Genomic DNA, 25,912 nt, shown 5'->3' on the forward strand with positions numbered 1-25,912 from the left:
TTTTATTGTTGCAGGGATGTTCTGTTGTGGGCAGGATTATGTGAATATGTCAGATACCATATGCTGCTCAGCTTCCAGTGGAGAGTCTAAAGCACATGTTAAAAAGAATGACCCGGTGCCAGTAAAATGCTGTGAGACTGAACTTATTCCAAAGAGCCAGAAATGCTGTAATGGAGTTGGATATAATCCTTTGAAATATGTTTGCTCTGACAAGATTTCAACTGGAATGATGATGAAGGTAATTGATAGAAAAGCTCTCGGAGGCGCTGATTTGACAATGGAAAGAGAAATACATTGTTCATAACTATTTTTCTAAAATAGGAATATAAAAACTCCTGTGTGCATTATTCATTTTCACATTACATCCATATTAATACCGAATGAGTTCGCTATGATTGATGTTATTGCAATGAATTCTAAAGGAATTAATAATGATTAGCTGTTCTCAGGGAAGCTTTACCCAGCACTTCAGATTAGTGCAGGACTGAAAGTCTGTGTGCCGCTGAAAGAGCCAGCACAGGTCGTCTGGGGCCTCTGCATGGTGCCATTTCATGCCTGGGAGCACTGTGGATGGAGGCAGGAGGAAATTCCTGCTTCTTCTCCCTAGCCCGCCAGCCATCGTCCACCACTTTCCTTTGATAGGGACCTTAGATCCAGCAAATTCTCTTAGTTGCATTTATATCATATTCCCTTGGACAATGCAAAATGAGCAAATGCCTGTGTCAAAAGTGAATGAATAGGCTTCTGGGTGTAATCACTTATGTTTTTGTATGGTGATGGTTTGTACACAGCCATGTCATGTATGTGGGTATTAAATTTGACCCAGGATAGCAGAAACCTATCAATTTAAGGAAAGGACCACGGACACTTTAAAAACAAACATGCCACCATGTTCTGTAGTAATTTGTCATTATAAGACTACTAAAAATGGGTGTCTTGGTCACAGACAATGGAAGGACGCTTGTTCAATGAGGCAACTACACAGTCCTTGTGTGGACCACATACACTTTGTACACTTTGGGATGTAAAATAACTCATGAGATTGTTAGAAGCCCTGCAAGCACTTTGTATCAATGAATGATAATACATAAGTTTGGTTAAATTATTCTAATGAGGACAATATTTCTCCATACTGAATCAAGTAGCGTGTTATACATGACAATGTTCAGTCTATAGGTTTCATTTTGTTTTCTGAAGACCTACCACCTGGAGACATTTATATCCTGTTCCAATCTAGAATGGATCACCATGGGATTTTTACATAGCTGGCCCATTACGTCTTCCCTAAGCCATCAACTCAGTAATTCCTTTTACCTCTTTCCTGTGTTGATTCCCTGTTTTTTTTTTTTTTTTTTTTTGGATTCCAAGTTTCATTCCATTTGGAGAATTATCTTCTTGTATATAGATGTATGGAGGGTAAACTTTTTAAGAGCTTAATGTATAAAAATACTATTATTTTACCCTCCAACAGGATTGATAGTTTGGTTTGATATACAATTCCAGGTTAAAAATTATCTCTACTCAGAATTTTGAGGCATTTCTGCATGTTTTAAGCTTCCATTAATATTTTGATTCCTATCTCTTTGTTGGTGACCATGTTTCTTTTCCTATGAAAGCTCTTGAAGATGTTCTCTTTATCCTGCTCCTCTAAAATTTCTTGACAATGAACCTGTATGTGGAAGTTAGGATGGTTTCTTTTTGCGTTTTGTTTTCTATTTTTGTGATGAGAGCATTTAGGATCTACTCTCTTAGCCAAAATTTTTTTTTTTACATTACAATTCATTATGAGTTAGGCAGTTGTCTTCCAAATAACATCTCTAGAACCGAAGCCCCTTCCATCTTGTGATGCTTCACGCAGCCCTTGGATCATAATGGAAAAGGCGCAAGAGGGGACAATTGCATACAGACAGTTCATACCTGGATATAGAGTACATCCTTTCTATGCACTAGTCACACAGACATATCTAGTCAGGTGGCTTCTCCCACTGCAGCCAGGTTTCAACATCCCATGTTCCCAGAGAGAAAAGGGAAACATGGACGTCACTGAGCACCTTGCATTGTCTCTGCCACATTCATCTACTTTCCAGCTTCCAAAAAGGTATGCACTGTCTTGTGTGTATTGTTTTCCTTCCTTTTTTCTTAGACTTTTAACACGTAAACCATTATTTTACTGTCATTTAGTTGGGCTTTTAGAGGATAGATAGATAGATAGATAGATAGATAGATAGATAGATAGATAGATACACACACACACATACATATATATATAGTGGGATTCTATTTATATAGTGTCATCTTGGCTCACTGCAACCTCTACCTCCTAGGTTCAAGCAATTCTCCTCCCTCAACCTGCCAAGTAGCTGGGATTACAGGTGTACACCACCAAGCCCAGCAAATTTTTGTTTTTTTAGTAGTGACAGGGTTTTGCCATGTTGACCAGGCTGGTCTCGAAATCCAGACCTCAAGTGATCCACCCACCTCCGCCTCCCAAGGTGTTGGGATTATAGGCATGAGTCACTGCACCCATACCCACTATATATTTTTGAATTTATTATTTTGACCAACTTGGTAAGAATAATTCAACTTATTTTATGTAAGAGAGAGGTTGAATGGAGATCAATTTTAATAGTAAAAAGTATTCTAAATACATTATGCTACTTATGTAAAGGAAAGGCAAAGTAGATCTCCACATTATAAAACTATTACCTTTTTTATAGCTCCTGTAATGTGGGATGATTAAGTATTTAATTTCCTTGGATTAAAACAAAGTGGTACTCATCAAAAACCATAAAAAGTCCAGAGATTTGTCAGAGAAAATGTTTATAAGCATAAATAATTATAATTATAATGACAGTTCATGAAACATTTATATTTTTAAAAACTTGGATTAGTAATACTTCTAATGGGACCAACTTCCACAACAACACAGGAAGTGTAAATTCTCAAATATCACATTCTTTATTTTCTCTAAAATTCCATAGGAAAGTATCAAATAGCAAAAATTAAATATTCGTACTGTGTATAGTAAGTTTAAAGACTTATTGGTGTTATCTCATTTGAGTCACACAACAAAACTTGGTGTTAAATTTTGTCTCCATTTTCCCCACTGAAGAAGCCAAACTTTTGAAAATGTAAGTGACTTGCTCAAGGTTACGGAGCTGGGAAGTTGCAAAACTGAAAATTTAATCCCAGTCTGTGTCATTTCAAAGTCATTATTCTTTCTAGTATACAAACTGCCTTCATTTCTTTTTAGAAATTTTGAAATATTCATTCATCAAGTAAGTAGTGGAAAAATTTCATTTGAAAGTCACAAAAGCCTACCCTATGTATGTCTAAATGAAATTTTTAAATACCCCTTTCTCTCTCACCCCTACCACTTGACTCAGGAAACAAAAGAGTGCAGGATCCTCTGCCCAGCATTTATGGAAGCCACAGCACATTGTGGCAGGTGTGACTTCAACTTTACCAGCCACATTTGCACTGTGATAAGAGGGTCTTACAATTCCACAGGGAAGGCATCAATTGAAGAAATGTGTTCATCTGCCGAAGAAACCATTCATACAGGGAGTGTAAACACGTACTCTTACACAGGTAACAGAAAGCAAGCTGTCTGCCCATGGCTTAATGGGGTTAGTGAGAAGCTGCTGAAAATGCAGATTTATTTCACTCTGACATCAACTCTCCTTAAACTGATATCAATACATTCCATCATACTTTGAGGCCAGCTAGTTACAAGGTAATTAAAGGCATAATCTGGATGTATTCAAAGTCAGTAGTTTAAAATGTGTTAAAGTCTATTTAAACAAGGTTGTATTCCATATTAAGGTAAATCTGTGGAGATATCTGTGACCTTTACTGTTATATCCAGTTAATTTACAATAAATCCAGTTTTCTTTTTCAAAAGCTACAATGCAGCTTCCACTGAATGCATTGAATGAATATTGCTATACTCTCAAGCAGAAAGAAGGATGAACCTGTCTGATTAATAATAAAACCTAACAGTGCTATTCTGAGGATGAGGTAAACCCAAGCATGACATTTCTCCGAGATGGCTGGTCATCTCCAAAACAATAACCTTTGCAGTTATTGTAAATATTAATTTCTATGTACCATCTTGGCCCTGCTGAATTAGTCCAAAATGGTGATGCTTAGTTTTGGCTGAGCTGTGTGAGAAACACTGTTAAGTTTAGAAGTATATCTAAAATAGTTCTGCCATCAATTAAATTTGTGTTATTCATCCATTTACTTAAGTCCCTACAAAATGTGTTCTTGTTTTTTGAAAAATCAAGTTTGTGTGTGTGTGTGTGTGCGTGCATGTGTGTGTATGTATCATCTATCATCTTGATTAAATAGAATCCATTAAAGTGACATAATTTGAGCAAGCTAAGGTTACATAAACAAGCAAAACATTGCTCCATTCCATCATGAATCATCATTCTGCTTTACTCAACCAAGGGGCAATAATGGCTAACCTCAAGAGTGCAGAAAGTAAGGTAGGCTACTAAGATAAGAGGAGGAAGATTAGGAAGGGAAGAAAGGAACAGAGATTTAGTCTCAATGTTATACTAGGTACTTTAATTTTTTATTATACTTTAAGTTCTAGGGTACATGTGCACAACATGCAGATTTGTTACATGTATGCATGTGCCATGTTGGTGTGCTGCACCCATTAACTTGTCATTTACATTAGGTATATCTCTATAATAGGTACTTTAAAACCTTATCTCAGTTACCAACAAAGCAATCATATAAATATGGTCATTCAACAGATGAGGAAACTGAGGGTCAGATCTGTAAAAGTTACTCGCCATGAGAAAGAAACATATTCAAATAATGCCATCATTAAAAGGGACAGATTTTGAAGACTCCACGTGGTGTAGGAGCTCCTTTCAGAGTGCTCCGAATGCACTTCAAGCTGTTCCTCCACCTGAAATGTCCTCCTTTATCATCCTACTCAAGGCCTAGGTCAAGATTCATGTCCTCAGTGCAGTCCCTGTGCTGCTATGGCACATTGTTCACAAAGCTCACTAGCTCTCTCATGTGTCATATGGATTTGGACACTTGTTCCAGCTCTTCTATTAGATTGAAACATCCTTATGAATAGGGCATTTTTGTCTACCTTTGCCTTGTTATTTGGATTTAGAACACTATACAAACAAAAAATGTTTCTTGGAAAGAATTTAATTAGGAAAGGCCTCAGATAAAGGACAATTTGTCCAACCTTCTATTATGTTCCCAGTCCCAGTTATAGATTTAAGTCATGGACTTTCATTTTAAAATTATTGAGTTTCCATCTAAGAGAGTTCTCTACTTTTATCTGCCCCTTGTAATCAAGATCAAGATTTTGAAGGGCTTTTAATACATACTTGCAATAGCCCTCTCCAGAAGTGAATAGATGTTTCCACCTACTGATATAATGTTATGAGGGCTTTTAAAATCCATATTTCAGATTGCTTTGCCTGCAGAAAATACTATAAATTGAATATGAAAAATAACAAACTGTTCTTTTTCATGAAAGATGTTCAGCACACAAGTGGTGCTATGATAATTCCATTGAGAACAATTTAGATTAAGTCAGACTCTTTTAGAAACTTACACTTGAAAGCTGACAACACCAGTGCTGACAAAAATTTATTCATTTATGCAATCATTTATTTATCAAAAAGTATTTATTAAATACCTACTAATAACTAGTCACTACATTAGGACTAGCAGCTATGATGACACACAATAATTTTCATTGGGATTTCAACCCTGTATGAAGAAAGAAGAAAGCAGCAAATGAGATTTGAAATGGTAATGTGGACTTGAGGATACAGAATAACAGTCATTACCAATGAGTAGTTTAATTTGCTGTAGTAGAAATGTAAAACATATTGACCATCTGAGGGTAGGTAGATGGTCTAGGCAACTGAATCGCACAAGGTCACTCAGGGATCCAGAATCCAGATTGGCAGTCAAAGGTATGCAATTTTCTCTTTAAAAAATGATGTGGAAGTTGTCAGTGTCTTTCTGTACTCCTTCAAGTATTGAGATCTGAGTCATGTGACCACTACAAGCTACAAAGAAAACTGGCAAATGTGGTTTTCTAATCAGGAAGCCTCTAACCAGGATGGAAGGGAGAACTGGGAACTCATGGTAGCCATCACAGGCAGCAAGTGGCAGATAACCTCTGAGCAGAAAAAAATGGAAAAGGAAGATAATGCTTTACATTTGTAGAGCAATCTGCATTTTATGAAGTTCTGCCCCATAATTTATTGCATTGTATTTTCATATTAATTCTATACGGTGGGCAGGGAAGGGTTTATTGTAAGGAGAGGTATATAAGGAGAATGTCTCTCAATTAATCCAAGCATACGGACTAAGAATTAACTCCATGTCCAATGGAGATGAGCAGGTGGCCAGGCAGCCAAGGAGAAAGGCCTCCTTTTCTGATGCTCAATCGGAGAAAGAGTCATCCAGAAGCTACCACACAAAAATACATATATACATACTAAAAATTCATCAAATTAGAGGCATGGAAAATAAATTTCAATAATTAAACTTTCAAGTAAGTTTTTCAGGGGAAATGTGTAGCATTGGTATTTCCGAAGTTATTAAAGCTTAAATGGAACTAAGACTTTGGGGACACAACTGAATCACATGAGTGTTCATCTAATACAATTTTTGCCAGTTTGGAAAGCTCAGCAGGCTTGGTTTTATTGTTTTAATAAAGTTGGTTGGTTTGTATTTTGGTTTTCAGTTCTGGCTTTTGTGGAAGAGGGAAGGAACTAGATAGCAGAGTATGCTTTCATTTTTATTCACTAACATGGTACCATGATAAACTAAGTTTCAAATCCTGTGTGTTGTAACATTATAATCCATATGATTTAAAAATTTTCAAGTAATATTAACAAAGTAACAGAAAGCAATAATTTATAAGTTTTATGATACTAAAACTATGAAATAATGTTGCCAAACCTGTCTCATGTAGGAACCAAAAGTACATGAATTTGTGAAGCATTAAATCTTATTATACATGATTCCAGTGCTTTTATTTTTCATTTATTTAATATATCCCTCTTTCTCTGCTCAGAAACAGGGAATTCTATTCTGTGCAATTCCGTATCCCTGCATCTAATAAATACTTTAAATGTTACTTATATTTAGAAAATAAAGATATTAGAGTTTTATTTATATACAAAGGGTTTAGAGCATTAAACATTTATTTTTAAATGTCTAAAGTTTTTGATATTCACTTTTAATATGACGGTTAAAAAATGAAAATAAGATAAACCTCCCTGTCTATTTTTTCTCTTTCCAGATGTGAACCTCAAGCCCTACATGACATATGAGTACAGGATTTCTGCCTGGAACAGCTATGGGCGAGGACTCAGCAAAGCTGTGAGAGCCAGAACAAAAGAAGATGTGCCTCAAGGAGTGAGTCCCCCTATGTGGACCAAAATAGACAATCTTGAAGATACAATTGTCTTAAACTGGAGAAAACCTATACAATCAAATGGTATTGAGATACCTTTAAAATACAAATAACAAAATCCCATAAATTCATAAGAAAATTGAAATGAGTATAATCTACATTTAATTGCCCTATGTATCTAACCACTAGAAAAGTATATTCCGACAAAGGGAACTGTAATTATGTGCCAACTAATCACTCACTTTGTGGTGTAGTCCTCATAAATTTTTAGCCTAAATAAATAAATAAAATAGAAGTAAAAGTTCCTTGAATCCCAGAATATATCTGAGCTGCTTTCAAAACAAGCAAGGCATATTCAGGGAAGGGGAAAGAGTTTTAATATTGAAAGTAAATTTGTTTCATAGTGAAAGGAAATAAACATAAATGACTCTTTGAATATTTATGTCAAGAATCCATCTCCTCCATAATAGTATAATTAGGAACTGCTTGAGATAGCAATATAATAGGAAATTAAAATTAAATAAAGCTATAGTATCACATTTCTTCCGAACACTAAGACTTGTAAGTTGTTTGCAAATAGTTAAAATGATATCACATTCAAATGCAGTCATTTTTCTGCTTCTTTTAGGTCCTATTATTTACTACATTCTTCTTCGAAATGGAATTGAACGTTTTCGGGGAACATCACTGAGTTTCTCTGATAAAGAGGGAATTCAACCATTTCAGGAATATTCATATCAGCTGAAAGCTTGCACGGTTGCTGGCTGTGCCACCAGTAGCAAGGTAAGAGGAGTTTGCCTAAACTCTGGGAAAAGGGGTTCAGTGTGAAGATTATCTGAATATCCAGGTTGTGACTGCTTTTGTCATTGAAGAAAACAATGTCCCTCCTCAAAGTGGTGTTAAGTAGGGTGTTCATGTGTCACCTCAACTGAGTGCTAATACCTATGGCTGGAAGGAGAGATCATTGCAAGGGAGATTTATCCAAATATCAATCTTGTGTTAATGAAAAACTAGTGAAATCTTGAAGCAGTACCATCTTTTCTTCCACATCCTTTCCTCACCAACCAATTTTAGGTAATCTATAAATCTATAAAAATGTCCAAATCATTATTCAGTTAAAGAAAGTTTCTATTTAAATATGATATGAACAAAAATTGTCTGATTTTGAAAAATGAAGAAAAGAGCAAAAAAGCCCGGCACGGAAAACAAAATTGTTCCAAGCCTTCTGCTATAGCCTTGTCAAGAAATAATGAAGACCTGAATTTAGGCAGCAGAGGTCAAAACCGAGAATACAGAATGATACAACAGACGTGGGGGATAAAATCTACAAAACTTGGTACTCAATTATGTTTACAGAAATAAAAGGAAAGAGTCATGGATATTTTCAGATATCTGCTTGAGTAATTTGTGGATCATGGTGCTATTCTGCAAGCAAATTTTTAAAAAAGAGAAAAATGTTGAAGGTAAAAGAATAAGATTCTGTTTTGTTAAGTTTTGTAAAAAATATATTTAAAGAGAAGGATCAGATAGCACGGTGGTGGAAGCAGATAGTACTTGGCACTTTATGTGAAAATATCTGGTCAGAAACCAGATTGAGAAGTGACTGAAGTTTCTAGAAAGATCCGTGTGGGAAGTTGAAGTAATGAGTATAAATATGGACATGGAAGGAGAATAGCGAGACACAAATGTGGAATATTGTGGATGATGAGCATTGGAGAATGCTACCAAACGAAAAAGAAAGAAAAGCCCACGAAGAAGACTGGAAATAAACAATCAATGTGGGAGGAAAATAAAGAAAGGGACATTTCATAGAAGCCAGCCTTGACAGAGGAAGCCCAGGAGGAAACAAACTTACACAGAGTAGCTCTGATTCTTTTCATGTGCTTAAAACTTTAGAAGAGCAACATCTTTGCACACTGTGCAAGAGCCACACAAATGAAACATTCAGCCACACTGCTCAGCCACAGTGCAAGAATGCAACATGTTGTTCAACAGACTTCTAGAAACCTTTCTGAGTGAGTCACCGTTTAGATAGATGGCAGCTGATTGACCCAGTCAAAAGTTATTAGCCCTAGAACAATTCCATGCTTTTTGCATAGGCACACCTCATGCCTGCTACATGCAAAACAATTGTTTACAAAGTGAAAAAAGTTAATTCTATGAAAAAAGCCAATTTTTGTCCAAAACTATGTTTTGACAATATTGACTAAGTAATTGATTGATTGATTTTTTTTCTTCTGACTTGTTTCTTTCTTTAGAAAGTTGGTGCAGACACTATAAAGTCATCCTAGGTATCATGGGAAGAGTACCAAAATGTCTGCCCATTTATTCTGTTCAAAGCATATTATATGCAAGCAAGTTCAGATGTGGCTTTTGCTCCATATTTACTGGTGCTTAAAATGTACGAAATCAGGCTGTTAAAATGCAAAGACACTGATGGGCCATATGGAAGAGAGTTATCAAGAGTTCTCTAGTAAGACAGTCTGCCAGCCAGGTTTTACTTGTTTAAACACTGAGGGCTGCACTCTGCCATCAAAATTGTTGTTGAACCTGTTGTGATAAATGGTAGTGTGAGACTTATGTAATATATTCAAGGTCAGATTTCATTGTTTAAATAGGTTGGGAGGGAAAAAAAATGAAAAAAAGGGAACTGCTTCTCCAAGCCCCTGCTAATGATATGCCAGGCCAGACAACAACATTTTAAAACAAAAGTGACATTCTCATTGATCAGGATAGCTAGTGTACTATTATAATAAATTGCTGCTTAATTCCTATGTCTTCAGGTAGTTGCAGCTACTACCCAAGGAGTTCCGGAGAGCATCCTGCCACCAAGCATCACAGCCCTAAGTGCAGAGGCTCTGCATCTGAGCTGGAGCGTCCCTGAGAAACCAAACGGCGTCATTAAAGAGTACCAGATCAGGCAGGTTGGGAAAGGTCTCATCCACACTGACACCACTGACAGGAGACAGCATACGGTCACAGGTGAAAAAACAAAACAAAACAAAAAAAAGAAATCTTACTGGAGGAGTCTGTCATTGTGGTTAGGGGGGCAAAGCATCCCAGGGGTGTGTGTTTGATATATGAGGTTACTTCGAAAGGATGTGTTCTCTTGACATATGGTCAGGTCCCACTTATCCAGGCTAATAGAAGAGCCCACACTGGCAGCAATACACCACAACAGCAGATAACTTCAGAAATAATTTATATTTGGCCTTGATATGCATTATGTGAAAGGTTTTTGCATCAGTATTAACTTTTTTTTTCAAACAAACAGTAAGATGCATTTTCATTCCCCAAGGATATACTCATAGTTAATGGGACTAGGATAGCCAAGAATATACTGGAAGGCAGGGGAAAATCAGCGAGAGGTTAACATTTGTCTATCAAGTGGATAATTAATACACAGGACTAGTTGACAGTGGAGTCATTGTGACTGTTTGTTAGTATTAGGAATGTTAATTAATAGCAATTGTGTTTTTTTAATTTATTATAATGTTTATTATCATCAGCCTTAATAATATACTATTAGTACAGTACAATGATATGTTAGATAATTGCTAGTAGTGATTATGATAATAATTAACAGGTTTTAGCTTAAATGCCACTTCTGAAGGGAAGAGAAGCATTTTCTGACTTACTTGCTCAAATAGGTTCTCTAACACACCACCACATCACTTTGTTTTATTTTCATCGTGGACCTCTCACTGCCTGATATTTTAGTGTTTGTTTTTTGTCTTTTTATGTCTCTCCACACTTGAATGTAGGCTCCAAGAGAGCAGGAACCTTATCTACTTGTTCAGTGTTGTACCTCTAGCACTTATAGTCCTGAACACATTAATAGGAGCTAAATAAATGTTTGGGGAATAAATGAATTTAATATGTGCCAGATGCTGTCCTAAGCACTTTGCATGCACTATGCAATTTGATTCTCCATCACCAACCTAAGATGTAGAGTGAATTACTACCTTCATTTTACAGAAAAGAATACTTTGAGAAGTAAAGTAATTTAGTTCATTATTCGAGTCTACTGAATCATCCCAAACAACCCTGTTAAGTTTAAATTCTAAGACCATGGGCAAGATTGTATAAACTTTCCCTTTTTTCCCATTGTCAGCCACCTCCTTCCAAGACTTCCTGAGTGGATGACCTCCTTCCATTGGACTGCAAAGTGCAGGGGGTGTTGATAGCACAGATAATGAAACTCACAGAAAAGTGCAGAAAGGCCTTGGAAAAATGTGGCTGATTTTTCCTAAGAAGAGACACAGGTTACACTTACACAGGGTGGCAAAATAAATTCATCACTTTTCACTCTTAAATGCCACAATTCCCTAACACATAAGCAAGCATTCATTGACAAAATCTCCAGTATTTTTCCAAAATGGCCGTAAACCTGCAGAAGGTGCTTAATACAACTCGTGGCCTGGCACATTGTATTCCTTACCTCAAGATCCTGGGCTAAATCAATGATGATAGTGTTGAGGCTGGGTGCGGTGGCTCATGCCTGTAATCTCAGCACTTTGGGATGCCGAGGCAGCCGGATCACCTGAGGTCAGGAGTTCAAGACCAGCCTGGCCAACATGGCAAAACATCATCTCTACTAAAAATACAAAAATTAGTTGGGCGTGGTGGCGTGCATCCGTAATCCCAGCTACTCTGGAGGCTGAGGCAGGAGAATCACTCGAACCTGGGCGGCGGAGGTTGCAGTGAGCTCAGATTACATCAATGCACTCCAGCCTGGGCAACAGAACGAGACTCTGTCTCAAAAAAAAAAAAAAAAAAAAGATAGTGGGGTTGGGAGAAGCCCTCATATTTGAATGATCAAAATTATTTCTTTTATCTTATAATACTTGAAGTGGAAATCATCACAGGTGATTGAAATAATGGTGTTTTACATAATAAAACCTTACTTCTATGTGGTGCTTTATCATTTAAAGAAACGTTTGCATTTTGACTTCTCTGACTCTCATCACATCCTTGTAAGAGATGTTTTTAATAATCATATTTGAAAGATGAAGAAGAAAGCCGACCTACTCAGCGTATCCAAGGCATTCACTGCCTCTATCTGAAAGGAAATCAGAATATCATTTCATTCTCCCAAAAATGAATTGCCAGCTTGCAGTTTTCCAGATAGTACACTAAGTGGTCTAAAATAAGACTGCTGCTCTTAAGATTCTCTCACGTATAGGGAAGACTGACAAAAAAAGAAATAACTGAAAACAGAGCTCTATACAGGATGCAGTGGTGAAAAATCAAATGAGTCACTTGGAGTAAGCAATGGGATGTTAATTACAGGGTTTTGAAAACCAAGTTTAGGCACATTAAGACTGTACCAGCAAAGGTTTCACAATAATTGAGATATAAGGCTAAAGAAATTTCTTCTTGTAGTATCTATCAACTTAACCAGCATCAGCTTTGAATTGTTGCCACTGTATTGGTTTGCATTTTTTAGAAATCAGCATTTATACACCAACAGACCAAATTCAATTGTAATGTTCAAACCAACAGGATTGATAGCCTCATTAATTATAAAATAATTGCAAAGATTTTTCTCTAAATAACTTCACCCTACCAGTTCTTCCTTTCATTGACATTTTTAATGGCTATTTTTATGTCAGAGTAGATTTCATACACGTATCTTGGTGCCAGAAATCCTATTATTAGAATAAATATTTTAAGGTTTTTTATATAATTTTAATTTTTACTTAACAGTAAAAATCATAATCTGGTAAAAGTCTTTAGGAGTCATTTGACCAATCTCCCTGTTCTACTTTTGTTTTGTTTTAATTGCCATGGATATTGTTTTAAATAGATTTAGAGAGTATTTCACTTGCCCAATACAGCCCTAAAGAGGGATTTCTTTGTAGAATAAAGAAATAAGTCCTCATTCAGCAAAACCTTACCAAGTACAGAGCCTCCTATATGTGGTTCTTTGGGGACAGGAATGGTGCTAGGCATTAGATAATCTGAAACTTGAGATCTATATAATGTTACTCATCTGCCCAGGAAAATTCAGTTCCACGATTAGCTGACTGACCAAATGTAGTACTGAAGTATTTTATGGTGTGAAAGACTGTTTTACTGAGTTCATAGAATGAACTAAAATAATCAAATTTATTTTCTATTCCATCTTAAATGTTTGATGGAAATGCTGCCTGAACCCCCTAGGATAAATGTTTTGATTTTCTCATCATTTCCAAAAGCTTGGCATTCCCTAACCAACACAGCGCTAATAAAGCTGTAGCACTAGTCGTCCTGGAGCCTGAAAATCTAGGTCCTTAGGAATGACAGGAGGGAAAGGGAGCACCTTGCCTCAGCCCCATTGTCTCCATGCTTATTTTTAATTACCTCAAAGCTTTAGAAACATGATCCCGTAAATGCTTTGTGGGAATAGTGGCGAATGCACTCATCATGTGAAATCCATAAATTGCTTATAATCCTCTCAAGATGTTAAAAAAAGCATTAAGTAATTGAAGACAGGAAGTCCTCGGTTAATTATTTAGAGGTGTTATCAATGCTTTAAGTAAACTGAAGCGTTTTCTGCTATCTCACTGAGCTGAATACCATGGGGACGAAGGAGTAGCAGCCATCATCTTCTCATATTCACTAATGCAAACAGCGCATGGCAGCTTGTCAATAAAAGACCTTTTCATATCATTTATTACTAAACACATCCACCATCCTGTACAGAACAATTTGGACATCAGTTATGGCATTGTTTCACTTTGGGCTACCTCTACATTATACGTGGGCCCCTAATGTGAGTTTAGGAATAGAAGAAAGGATTAACTAAATAATTAAGGCCACTGAGAAAAAAATGAATTAGTCATGTCCTGTTTAGCATCAGGTATAATAAGGGCCTATGTGTCTCTTAACTCTGGAAAACTGTTTTCAAAATAATTAATTAGAAATTACTCGTCATTGCATTTCATTTAAAAGGAAAAACCCACCAGCATTAAATTAGCAAGGAAAGAATAATTTACTTTCCTTTCTCATCTTCCTAGAAGTTAATGAAAACTTTGTGTGCTAAATAGAACAAACCCTAACAATGCTGGTTGTAGCAGAAAATGTAATACTAATGTTATACTGAAACAGACACCTTACACTTCACTTTGGAAAAAGAGAAAACATACTTTAACCACCAATACAACAAAACGTAGAAATTCTTTGTAAGGGATTTTATTTTTAGATAACTCTGCTATGTGTTCCCATATTATCTTTGCTCTTGTAGTAATTATCACATTTTATTCTAATAGCCTTTCCTCTTGTCTCTGTTCCACAATTAGTAATAGGTAATGCTTTTTAAGTACAGAGACAGTAGCTTCCTATTTGCCATTGTGTTCCTGGTACCTATCACAGTACTTAATATATTCAAAAAATGTTTGTCAAATGAATAAATACTGAATAGTAAACTAGTATTTGACTACATTCTGTTTTGAATGGAGATAAAAATGCCACTGTCAAACATATCTAAATCGCAGACAGATCTGGCAACAAAATTGTGGGGTCCAGTGCAAAATGAAAATTCAGGCCCCTTGTTCAGAAATCCTTAAAATTTCAAGACAATGAAAGCAGAGCATAGAAGTAAGCTCACGTGCTTCCAACCATGGTACCGTGTCTGATTGCACAGTCGAAGCCCACGAAGCCAACCCTGATCTCCAATAGTCTGGACTTAACTGCAGTATATTTCTTTAATTAAAACAGATAGCAAGAAAACTAGGATGGTGATAATGTCCTCAAAAAGCTTTGGGAGTTTCTTCTATGGTTGTTTGCAATGCTCCAGGCTGCATTCCCCCCAGTTACTATGTAACTACTGACCACCAAGTATTGGGGACCTGTGAAAATAGAGATAAGAATTTATTTTCTTTTCATTTTTTCAACTCTGAGAACAACTAAATTTGTGCCTGACCAAAAAAGTAAAAAAAAAAAAAAAAAGAAAAGTGTAGCATCAACCACTTTTTCGAGTTTTAAAACCTGCCTATTGATAAAATATTAAGGCCAAAGAACTACAATTGATAGCTGCCTAGACAATGACATTTTTTAAAATTCCCCTTAAATCCCAGGTATTCCAATGTACTTTGCCAGACACTAGTTCTGTTTTGTCACTCCAGTTCTGGCCACCCCCTTTCCTCTGCAATGTCCTCATTGTCTCACGTTTGAGCAACATCAGATTTTGCTGCTACCTGACATCACATTTTGTTTTTAGAGAAGAAAAGTCAGCCTGGAAATGCAGAGAAGAATCCTCAGTCTAGCATAACACTGAACTTGAAAGAAGAAAAGTATTTATTAAAATATTTATTAAAATACTGTCACTAAAACCAAAATATATATATCAAAGATATAATTAATATTATATTTTTGTTGTTATACTTATTCCAGATATACGTCAGCATTAAGACTATTATTTAGGCACCGCCAAGGAAAGACGGTGTCTAAATAATAGTCTTAATGCTGATGTGTATCTGGAAAGAGAGTCTGCCAAAGAAGTAACTTGTTTAGGAAAGTCATCCTGGGATCAGGAAGATATTGGAGAGAAGGGCCTAAGCTATGGCCCAGAATTTCGAATGAAATATAGAATTAATAACGCAAGTTAGCTTATAGCAAGTAGTCAGAACTAAAAGTCATGAAGTGATCTTACTGGCATGTGCAATGCAAGAGTCCCTTTGTTTTGATGTTTTGATGTTCAGTTCATATGAGGTAGCAACTGAATTCATAAAGCATGAATACAGAAAATGGATAGTACCAATGCTGCTCCACGGGGTGGGGAAGAAATTGGCTTGGGTCAGTGGAATGGGCAGCTGTTGAGATTGTGAAGAATGATACCATCCAGAAAAGATGGTTTTAGCATGTGAGCTCCCGAAATAATCCTTAATCAAATTCTGTAAAACAAATTCTAATTTAAAGGTACCTTAGATGTCTGTAAAGTAATTCCATAATGCCTTTGTATACCAGTTTTGAACATCTGGATTTTCACAAATTATCAGATTGATCTAAGTAGAATGCTGATATGGCTCTATCCATCACAGTCAAGATCACCAGTGGATGCTGGAAGTTCCTGGGAATCTCAGTAGGCAGAGATGCTCCGAAAGGGATCACTTAGTGAGATCCCAGGCAAGTGAGGGCAAAAGGAAGCAACATCATTATAGTTGTCTGGGTGTACACCCTGGGGCTCGTTGTCTTGCGCCAAGAAAGAATTCAGGACACAGACACATGTGGGTGTGTTAAGGAGTGGAAAGTTTAACAGAAGAAAGGAGAGAGGAGAGCAGCTCCTTGTGAGAGAGAGAGAGAGAAAGACAGAGAGAGAGAGAGAGAGAGAGAGAGTGACGGACAGACAGACATCCAAAAAGTGGGGAGGCAGCGGACCACAGCAGATTTTATAGGCAGGCTGGAGAAGGCAGTGTCTGATTTACATAGGGCTCACAGATTGGTTCGATCAAGTATAACATTTACATAGTGGGAGGGGAAGGCTGTTCACCCCACCCTAATCTTATTATGCAAATGGGCCTTCCAGTTGATTGGTTCCGTCTTGTCTGTGCCTTACAGTACAAGTGGCTGACAAGGAGAAGGGAAGATGGAGCCGCCATCTTGAACATGTACAGTCCTTAGTTCCTGCCCACATTCACCCATGCAAGCACCCAGCTTGTTTACCTATGTCTGCAGCTCGATTTTACATGCTTGCCCTTTGTAAGAAAATTATTTGGGGCTTTTTACTAAAAAGAAAAGCCTTACCGAGGACTCCCATACCTTTACTATCTGCCTAAGTGATTTCTTAACTCTTGTATCATTAGCAACAGAGACTGAATGTGAGCATCCGAGGGGCCAGACCACACATCCAGTTTGGGTGAACTGGTGCGAGGACAGATGACTTACCCGCAGGATGGTTATTTACAATACTTTATAAGCACCTAACAAAACCTTTTAACATCACTCAGGCCTCTCAGTGCTTGAGCTAATCACTAAACATGCTGATGGAGGAACTCACTGTATTACACGTCCTTTAGGACTATTTGGTAATTCTTTAGAACATAACAGATGACACTATAGAATAATTGGCTGAATGTTTTGAAGTAGCACTTGCTATGTGAAATTATAATGGCTAAAGTGCCTTTTTTTGACTATTTATCAAGAGATTAAAAATTGGAAGCAAGCTGTTCTTTATAGAGTACATCAAATGTAACTTTCATAGACATGGGTTTTGTTTTCCAAATCATATTTTTATGAACTAAAGGCAGACTTTTTGCAGTCCCTTTTAGCACACATTTACTCTTGAAAGTAATGTTACTTGGAAGTGTAATTGTAATGAGTTTGGTTATATTATGCTTCTTTCCTTTAAAAAAGAACATGGTTCCCTGTAGGGAAATTCAGGTAATTTGCAGCCACAGTAATCTTCACTATACTGAAATGTTAAATACTTGGCTTTTCTCCATGCGTTTGCCTTTCTGTACTCTACAACTGCTATTTCCTACTCTTCTAATTCAATGCTGAGTACTTGAATGATGTTTTCTTTTCTCCTTCTACTCTTCGACTTCAGGATTAAGTTGCAGTTGGAACGGTTCCTTTGAGACATCTCTTTATTTCCCTCTTCTCATCCTGATCAATTCATGAGTAGTTTTCAATTGGTGTGCCCTTTTCATTGCCTGTTGCTAATATGTCATATATATCTTGTTTTAAGGACTACCGATAGAGGCTTACTTAAAATGACAGCAAATTTCAGTTGAAATGTGTTCATTTTATTGAGTTTTACAGAGTCGTATATATGAAAGGTCATCAGGTTCATGTACATCATCTATGCCTGATGGTAGTTGATGCTTTCTTACAGATTATCTGAACCAAGCCTATTAGTAATCCAATCCTCTAACAATATGAAAAATATAAAAACTAAAAGATAGAATATGGTTTTAAATTTTCTAAATTATGGATTTAGATCTTGCCTTCCCTTAAATTAATCTGTAGGCCTATTAAGCAATCTCTACTATCATGCCTACAGTTTATAGACACAGAAACTGAGGAACCTAGAAGCCAGAAAACTTCCTTGTAGTCAAGTACTTAGTAAGTAGATAAGTATTAGAACCCAACTAGTCTAATTTCAGACTGCTCTCTTAGCAGAGAACATGACTCAGTATCTCACTACATGACTCATAATAATATTCAAAATGAAAATATTTAAATATAGTCCCAATTGAATTTTTTATATTACTGGAAATTTCACTGGGCTTTGAGCTATTTATGTCATCGTTTTTGTTATAAGGCTGGGAAGCCTAACCCAGTTGCTCTGGGCCACATTTCTCAGTGTAATTGCCCAAGTTCCAATCCTGGCCTCACCCTTTCCTTCTTTCTTTCTTTTTTCTCTCTTTCTTTTTTTTTTTTTTTTTTTTTTTTTTTAAGACAGTCTCGCTACTGTGTCACCCAGGCCGGAGCGTAGTGGCAGGATCTCAGCTCACTGCAACCTCTGCCTCCCAGGTTCAAGCAGTTCTCCAGCCTCAGCCTCCCAAATAGCTGGGACTACAGGCATGTGCCACCATGCCTGGCTAATTTTTGTAGTTTTTTTTTTTTTTTTTAATAGAGACGGGGTTTCACTATGTTGGCCAGGCTGGTCTCAAACTTCCGACCTCAGATGATCCACCCCCCTCGTCCTCCCAAAGTGCTGGGACTAGAGGCAAGAGCCACTGTACCTGGTCCCAGCCCTTTCTTGTCTCTGTGATCATAGGCACTTTCCTCCAACTTTCTGTGCCTTAGCTTCCTTATCTGTATCATGAACAAATAATAGTGTGCACAGCAGAAAGTTAGTGTGGGCGTTAATTATATTAACACCCACGAAGTGCACAGAAGAGGGCCAACTACTAGTACATGCTGAATAAACTTTTGCTAGTATGTCATTTACATACTCTTATAACTAACTTCCTTGAAAATAACTGCAATTCTCATAAAATATATTTAGTTAATGTATAGAGTCCAATGAAAAGAGAATTAAAAACAGAACAACAAAAACAAAAACACCCTGAGTTTTGTTTGTTGGGTATTTTTTTCCTAATTTATAGTTTTTGTGCTGGTGTTTGAACTAAATTCTTTTAACTTTTTTTTTTCATTTTGAGCAACTACAATGTATACAATTATGACTTGCCAATTAAAATAATATTAATTTTAATAAAGAGCAGCTGCAATGATTTCTACCATTTTTATGTCTTCTAAATGCTGCTTAATCTTCAGAGGGAAGGCAGCCATTGAGTAACTTAAATACTGTTAGCTCTAGCTCTTATGTGATGGGAGAACATAGTGCTTGGTATTCAGGCTTGGGTCGTCTATGCGCTGCTCAGTCCAGGTGAAGTCAACTCTAAATAAAGTGCAAAGCCTGACAGTGGACAAATGACTGGGTTATCCAAGGAAAATGTGAGTTTTGTTATAAAAAGCAGGAACAGACCCTGGAAGGTAAATATGGCAGATGTGAAGTTGCTTGACACACATTAGCAAACATCATTTGAAATGAGCCTGACTAAGTATTTCTACCCTTTGCCCACATGGTCCTTTAAACTGGCCAGCATGGCTACATTTCAGGGACAGACACAGCTCTTGAGGATAAAGTGCCAATGAATTAGAGTAAAACTGTCATTCTCCCCATATTCACTTGCAGACATGTCTCCCACTCTCATCCTCCTGGTTCTTCAATCTTTGTCTCCTTTCCTCAGTGCACCATGTTGACTCCTCTTGATTTGACAGTATGTTTGAACTCCTCTGACTTCTTGACCAAGGTTTTCTGCTCAGTGCTGAGTCTGCCATTCCTCCTTGATTCTAGTACCACAGTAGCTTCAAGAGAAGCATATTCCTTCCACCAACCCTACCCCTATATCCTGCTAGGTGAACCTACCCCATTTAATGTAAACACCTATAGCAAACTCCTTTGATGCACTTTCCTCCCTCTATCAAAAACCCTTCAGGTGCTGGATGCTCTACTGTTGCACCATGCCTAAACACCTGCCTTCTTAAATTCTAGGCTGTGAGTAAAATGGAGACCACTCAACTTGCTGCAGAAAGGCTTTGTCAAGAAATGACAATTGATATTTTTATATACATTAATTTTCCTTTCAACTACGATTCTCATTACAAATACTCTCAATCCTCTAATCAACCTTAGCAAACCTCTGTGATTATGAATTTTCTTTTTTCCCTAATGCCCATCCTAAAATTTTATTTAACAGTCACTGCATGTCTGAAATCAGACCAGCCACAACCACAATGAGGAAGACAACTGAGGCCATTGTTTTGGTCGGAATATTCGAGAAAAAAATTTAAATATCTGTTTACTTTTAGCTACCATATTTACATCTGGCATTCAGGAAAAAATCTAGAATATGTGTATCGCCCACAAATTATATTAATTTCTGTTATTTTATTAATATTCTGCAACTAAAAAAAATCTCCAACTCAATGAAATCGATGCTGTGGACAGGGATACCGATGGAATTATCAGGAAGGACCTTTTTGGTCAGGTCACGTGGTGAAAGACATCGTAGCCTCATATCCCTGCAATCCTTATGGGACACTATGGTGGGCATGCTCTTCTTTAAGCAATATTTGTTCAACATTGAATGCCTAAAAATGGGCACTATAGGGGAAAATGACCTCCCAAAAAGACTCACTCAGTGATGCCATTTCTATTCTCAAAGGGCTTATATTCTAAATGGGGAAAATAAGATATTCAGGTAAAATGGTATCACACTGGTCAAGACCCTTTTTGTCAGTAAAGAGAGTGAAGGGGAGACATTGTCGAGCTAAGTGAGTTTGCCACTGCAACCTTTGAGTTTCATTCTTGAATGTTCCCTTCCATTATTTTGAGCTCTACATTTTGTAATCTTAGCATTTTCCCATGAGCTTTCATCAAACATATGTGGCTTGGGTATGGCTTGGATCTTTAGTAATATTCTTCATCTGTAAATCAGGTAAATATCAAAGTTATGTAAATCCTCCAAAGCAACCAAATGGAAGATTATAATCAAATAAGTGCCTGCATCTTATCACTAAGTTGATAAGAAAATACAAAGGGCTCTGAAGCTAAACCTTGGAGCAGCTCCAGCTGCAGAACATTACTGCTTTAGCAGAGAACCCAGACTACTGCTCTCATTCTAAATGGATGAGATGGGTAATTTTTTCATTCATTTAACAAACACACACTTTGTGCCTGTCATAATCCTAAGGATACAGATAGGCAAAACAAAATTGTTGTTCTTTCAGAGCATACATCTAAAGCGGGAGACAAATAACAAATAAGCAAGAGACACAGCAAACATCAGAGATGGTTGAAAGCTATAAAATAAGAAAATTATGTGAGGGGATAAAAAGAGATGGGTGGATTGTTTAGATAAAGTGGTCAAAATTTTTTAAAATGTAGTATTTGAGGAGAAATCTGCATAAACAGACAAAACGACACATTAACATCTCTGAAGGAACAGTCATTCCACTAAAAGAACAAAATATCTGAAAATGTAGCTCAAAATACATGAAAAAATAAACATAACAATCATTGGATTCATCTGTAACTTAGTTCAATTATTTAACAAATAGGCTAAGTCCTGTTGTTTTAAAATACTATTTTTTTTCTCAAAGAGAGCTTTGGCATTGTTTGAACTTTCCCAAGAGTCAAGGGAGAGATGTCTTGTAAGCCTCAATATCCTCCTTGTTGAATGCTGCTGAGCTTTACAGTTGCTTCTGCTAGAATGAAATACTACTTTGAGTATCCTATTTCATCTTCTCTTGTCTGCTAGATGCTATAATGATTTCCCATTTTACAGATCAGTAGACCAAGGCAAAGAGAAGCTAAGTAACTCTAACAAGGTCACCAGCCACGCACAGAGCAGCGAAATCTAACAATATACAACTTCTGTTTTAGATGGATTGTCATTCTTTTCTCCCTGAAAACTTACTGAACAATTACCATACTGCATCGTATTCTGAATTCGAAAGAAGTAATAAGCACCATCTCTTCTCCAAATTAGCCTTAATCTATGTGTAAAGACAAAATCAACACATCTCAAAAAAGGGTGCATTAGGTACAATGCAAAGTTTAAAAACAAAAGTGTTGGTTAGCGTTAATATGAGCTGAATATGGCTTGGGGCAAGAAAATGTTGAATCTAACCTTCTTTTTATTTTCCTGCCCCTATTTATATAAGAAGCAATTGCAGAGACTGGGATGGTTAGCCCGGAGAAGAGAAGACTCAGGGGGGATTTAATAACTGTCTACAAACATTTGAAGAACTGTCATGTGGAAAAGAAATTAGATTTGTTCTATATGTCCCCAGGGGTGAAAGTGATAGAAAGATTTCATCACAATATAAGGAAGGACTTTCAAACAAAATAAGGATAACTCTAGGGCTCTCTAAAGATGAAATGGGCTCTTTGAGAGACAGAGTGCTCTGATCCTATAGACGGGACAGCCTCTTCAATGACATCATGTATAGGGAATCAAGAGAAGGGTGGATGGTTCACATGAATTTTAAGGTCTCGTCTGTGGCTGAGAATTTATTAGTTTATCAGTGATAAATGAAATTTTGCTCAATACTTAACCTCTTATGAGGTTCAGACCTTCTTTAAAGAGTGTTTTAGAGAGTACTCTTAAATGTTTTGGCTATCATATCTACAACTCTGCATGTTACTTCTGGTGCTTAATTGATAATAAATAATCCTCTTAAGGTGCACTTTATTTCTTGCTTGCTTTTTCTAGGTCTCCAGCCATACACCAACTACAGCTTCACGCTTACAGCTTGTACATCTGCTGGGTGCACTTCAAGCAAGCCTTTTCTAGGTCAGACACTGCAGGCAGCTCCTGAAGGTAATGAAACAATATCCATGGTTTGAGGGAAGAAATTTTCACATAGCATTTTGAGGTGGAATCTGTAAGCTCCTTCATAACAAATAAGGAAGAGGCAATAAAGTTGATAGGTACAAAATGAAATAGCATTCTAGGTTCCCATTCTTCAGGCTTGATTCATGTAGGTGTAGCTTCCCAAGGTCAGTTCACTTTCAATTCTTTAACCTTTATAGAGTTGATTTTCTGTGGAAAGAATTATTGAAATTTTTCAAAAACTCAGATGTTAAACAAATATTTTGGGAGCATCTAATATATAATAAGCACCATGCTCACTGCTGAAGTTGTTTAAAATATTCTCTGCCCTCAAGACTGACAATCAAGTAGAAGTGATAGGAGAAAGATCTGTATGAAGAGAGAAAATCTGAAAGTTGATATTAAGAAAGAACAAATGAATAGAGTGCTAAGGTTGGCCTGAAGAGGAAGAGATAATAACCCATCGTTGACATCAAAAAAGGCTTTATGGAGCAAATGACTTCTGAGATGGACCACGACAAACAAGGATTTTGACAAATGAACAGTGATGTACAGAGATGTACAACCAGACACAGTTGGAAGGAATGTAAGATGGAATCATCACCTTAAAAGGCAAATTGGAAATGTCTATTACATTTAAATTGTTAATTTCCCATGATACAGCCGTTCTATTTTCATAATTTATGCCAGAAACTGTGCCACACTGCTCAAGGAGGCATGCACCAGGATGTTTATTGAAACATTTATTTTGTTTAATAGCAAAATGTTGGGAGCAATTTTAATGTTTGTGAGTAGGAGAATTGCTAAATAAATTCAGCTATTCTCATATTGTGGAATTCCATGCACCAGTATAAAAGAATGAGATGATCAGTTCGTACAAAGAGGAAGTTATGACATTATATTAATGTATAAGAACAAACTGAGAAAATGACATTTATTGTTAATGGTTAATAAATAAATGCATTTAAAAATCCAGGAAGTATACACACCAACTGATAGCATGTGTTCGGAGCTGGGATGGGTGGTGTCATTTACTTTCAAGAGAAAAATATATTCAGTGGCATGTGTTAGTGATCAACTAATTATTTTGTTAATCTTCATTATCTGCCTATTTTTCATATGGGGAAACCAAGGCATAAATAAGTTTCTAAACAGAAATGCAATGTTAATTACCACCATAGACTCCTGAACTACTTGTCCATTACTCTTCTAATGAAAGGGATTGTTGTACCTCGGAATATTAGACCTGAACTTCCTACCAGTAAATGGGGAATAAAATGGAAAATTCCACATAAGGGGCATATGGCTCCTCACCAGGAATTCACTAATGATGTTTTCTATATAAAGAATGTTTCATGTCAAAAAGCTTAGTGTTCCTTTGAAAGGAAGAAACCAGCAGTGGATTTTTTGGAAAGGTAAACTATCAAATGGATACTTTGATGATAATGGATAATTTCTAAAGGATCTATCAACCAGATTTGGCTGAAACTCAAGCCTGATAAAATAACAGAATCTCTTGTTCCATTTCTCTCTACCAAATTCATATATTTAAATTCATTGGAAATATGAAATTTTCCCAACAAAATTTCTTGAAGTGACTTACATTTTATGACTTAAAAATTGTAGCTTTCAACAGTGCAGGGTAATGTGATATGAGAAATGCCCTTGATTTTTTTTTTAACTTTATGTACCTTTCCTTTAACACAAATAATTATGCAAAGAAATAATAGACGAAATGGACTTTCCTCTGCAGAAGAAACATGGATTTAGGGCCATTTTCTGGCTGAATAAGTGCCATTTATACATAACCCATATATGAAATAAATATAATGTGAATGCTTAACTTGGGAACACCTTAGCAATCACATTAAGTTCTGTTGTTTTACTGTAAAGTGAAAACAAGTATACCACTTTAAATTATCCACCCAGACATAACTAATTATAAAATGCCATTTTTGAAGTACATCAGATATAATTTGAAGATCTCATATTTGAGTATTTTAAGTGGACATGGAAAGAATTAAAAGAAGTGTTTATGCATAGCCAACGCAACCTGAGCTCTTTTCACTTGCCTCTCATTTTCAATCTAAGAAAAAGTCAATGTATATTACAACGTCATTGATAAGATGGACACAGTTCTCTACAGTTTTATCCTCATAGAAAACTGTGTACCTGTACCTTTAGTCAAATAACAGGAAGATTTTGAATTGAATTATTACTCTTTTTTTCTACAATTACTGCCATCCACGTGAGTTCTAATTCATTTTAGGGATAAATCATGCAAAATTGCAGACATACTTTCCTCTAGCATTGATAATGTGGAAAGAGAAAGGAAAAGAAGACAAGTCTTTTTCAGTTCATTCCAGATTCCTCTTCCTCTGCCCTTCTTTTAACGTTTACACACCCTTGGTTTTTTCCTCTACTCTTTACACTATAACACCCAGGCTCTTCTGGAATTTTCAAGTACTGGCTTTATCTCCTAATGAAAGCTGAGAGCTACCAAATACTAAAGCTGTCACCAAAGCTACACTTATGGATTTAAATCCTATGTATTTACTGGTCTACTACATGTTTATATTTAGGTGTTTTTCAAAAACTTTAACCTCAGTACTTCACCACTTAATTCTTCCACTCCACTTTACTCCTCAACTTGCTTTTCTTCTCT

At 36.5% G+C, this 25,912-nt stretch overlaps 1 protein-coding gene across 1 annotated transcript in view; it reads left to right on the top strand.

Annotated features, from left to right (window-relative positions):
- Positions 1-25,912, top strand: part of USH2A (usherin) — an 827,758-nt gene that overhangs the window by 662,897 nt on the left and 138,949 nt on the right. The window contains exons 52-57 of the mRNA XM_024239307.3: positions 15-238; positions 3,387-3,591; positions 7,304-7,501; positions 8,046-8,200; positions 10,201-10,399; positions 23,128-23,235. Of these exons, the coding sequence (XP_024095075.2) occupies positions 15-238; positions 3,387-3,591; positions 7,304-7,501; positions 8,046-8,200; positions 10,201-10,399; positions 23,128-23,235 (1,089 nt within the window). The remainder of the gene's footprint in view (positions 1-14; positions 239-3,386; positions 3,592-7,303; positions 7,502-8,045; positions 8,201-10,200; positions 10,400-23,127; positions 23,236-25,912) is intronic.

Source organism: Pongo abelii, chromosome 1 (genome assembly GCF_028885655.2).
Source record: "Pongo abelii isolate AG06213 chromosome 1, NHGRI_mPonAbe1-v2.0_pri, whole genome shotgun sequence".
Classification (NCBI taxonomy): Eukaryota; Metazoa; Chordata; class Mammalia; order Primates; family Hominidae; genus Pongo; species Pongo abelii.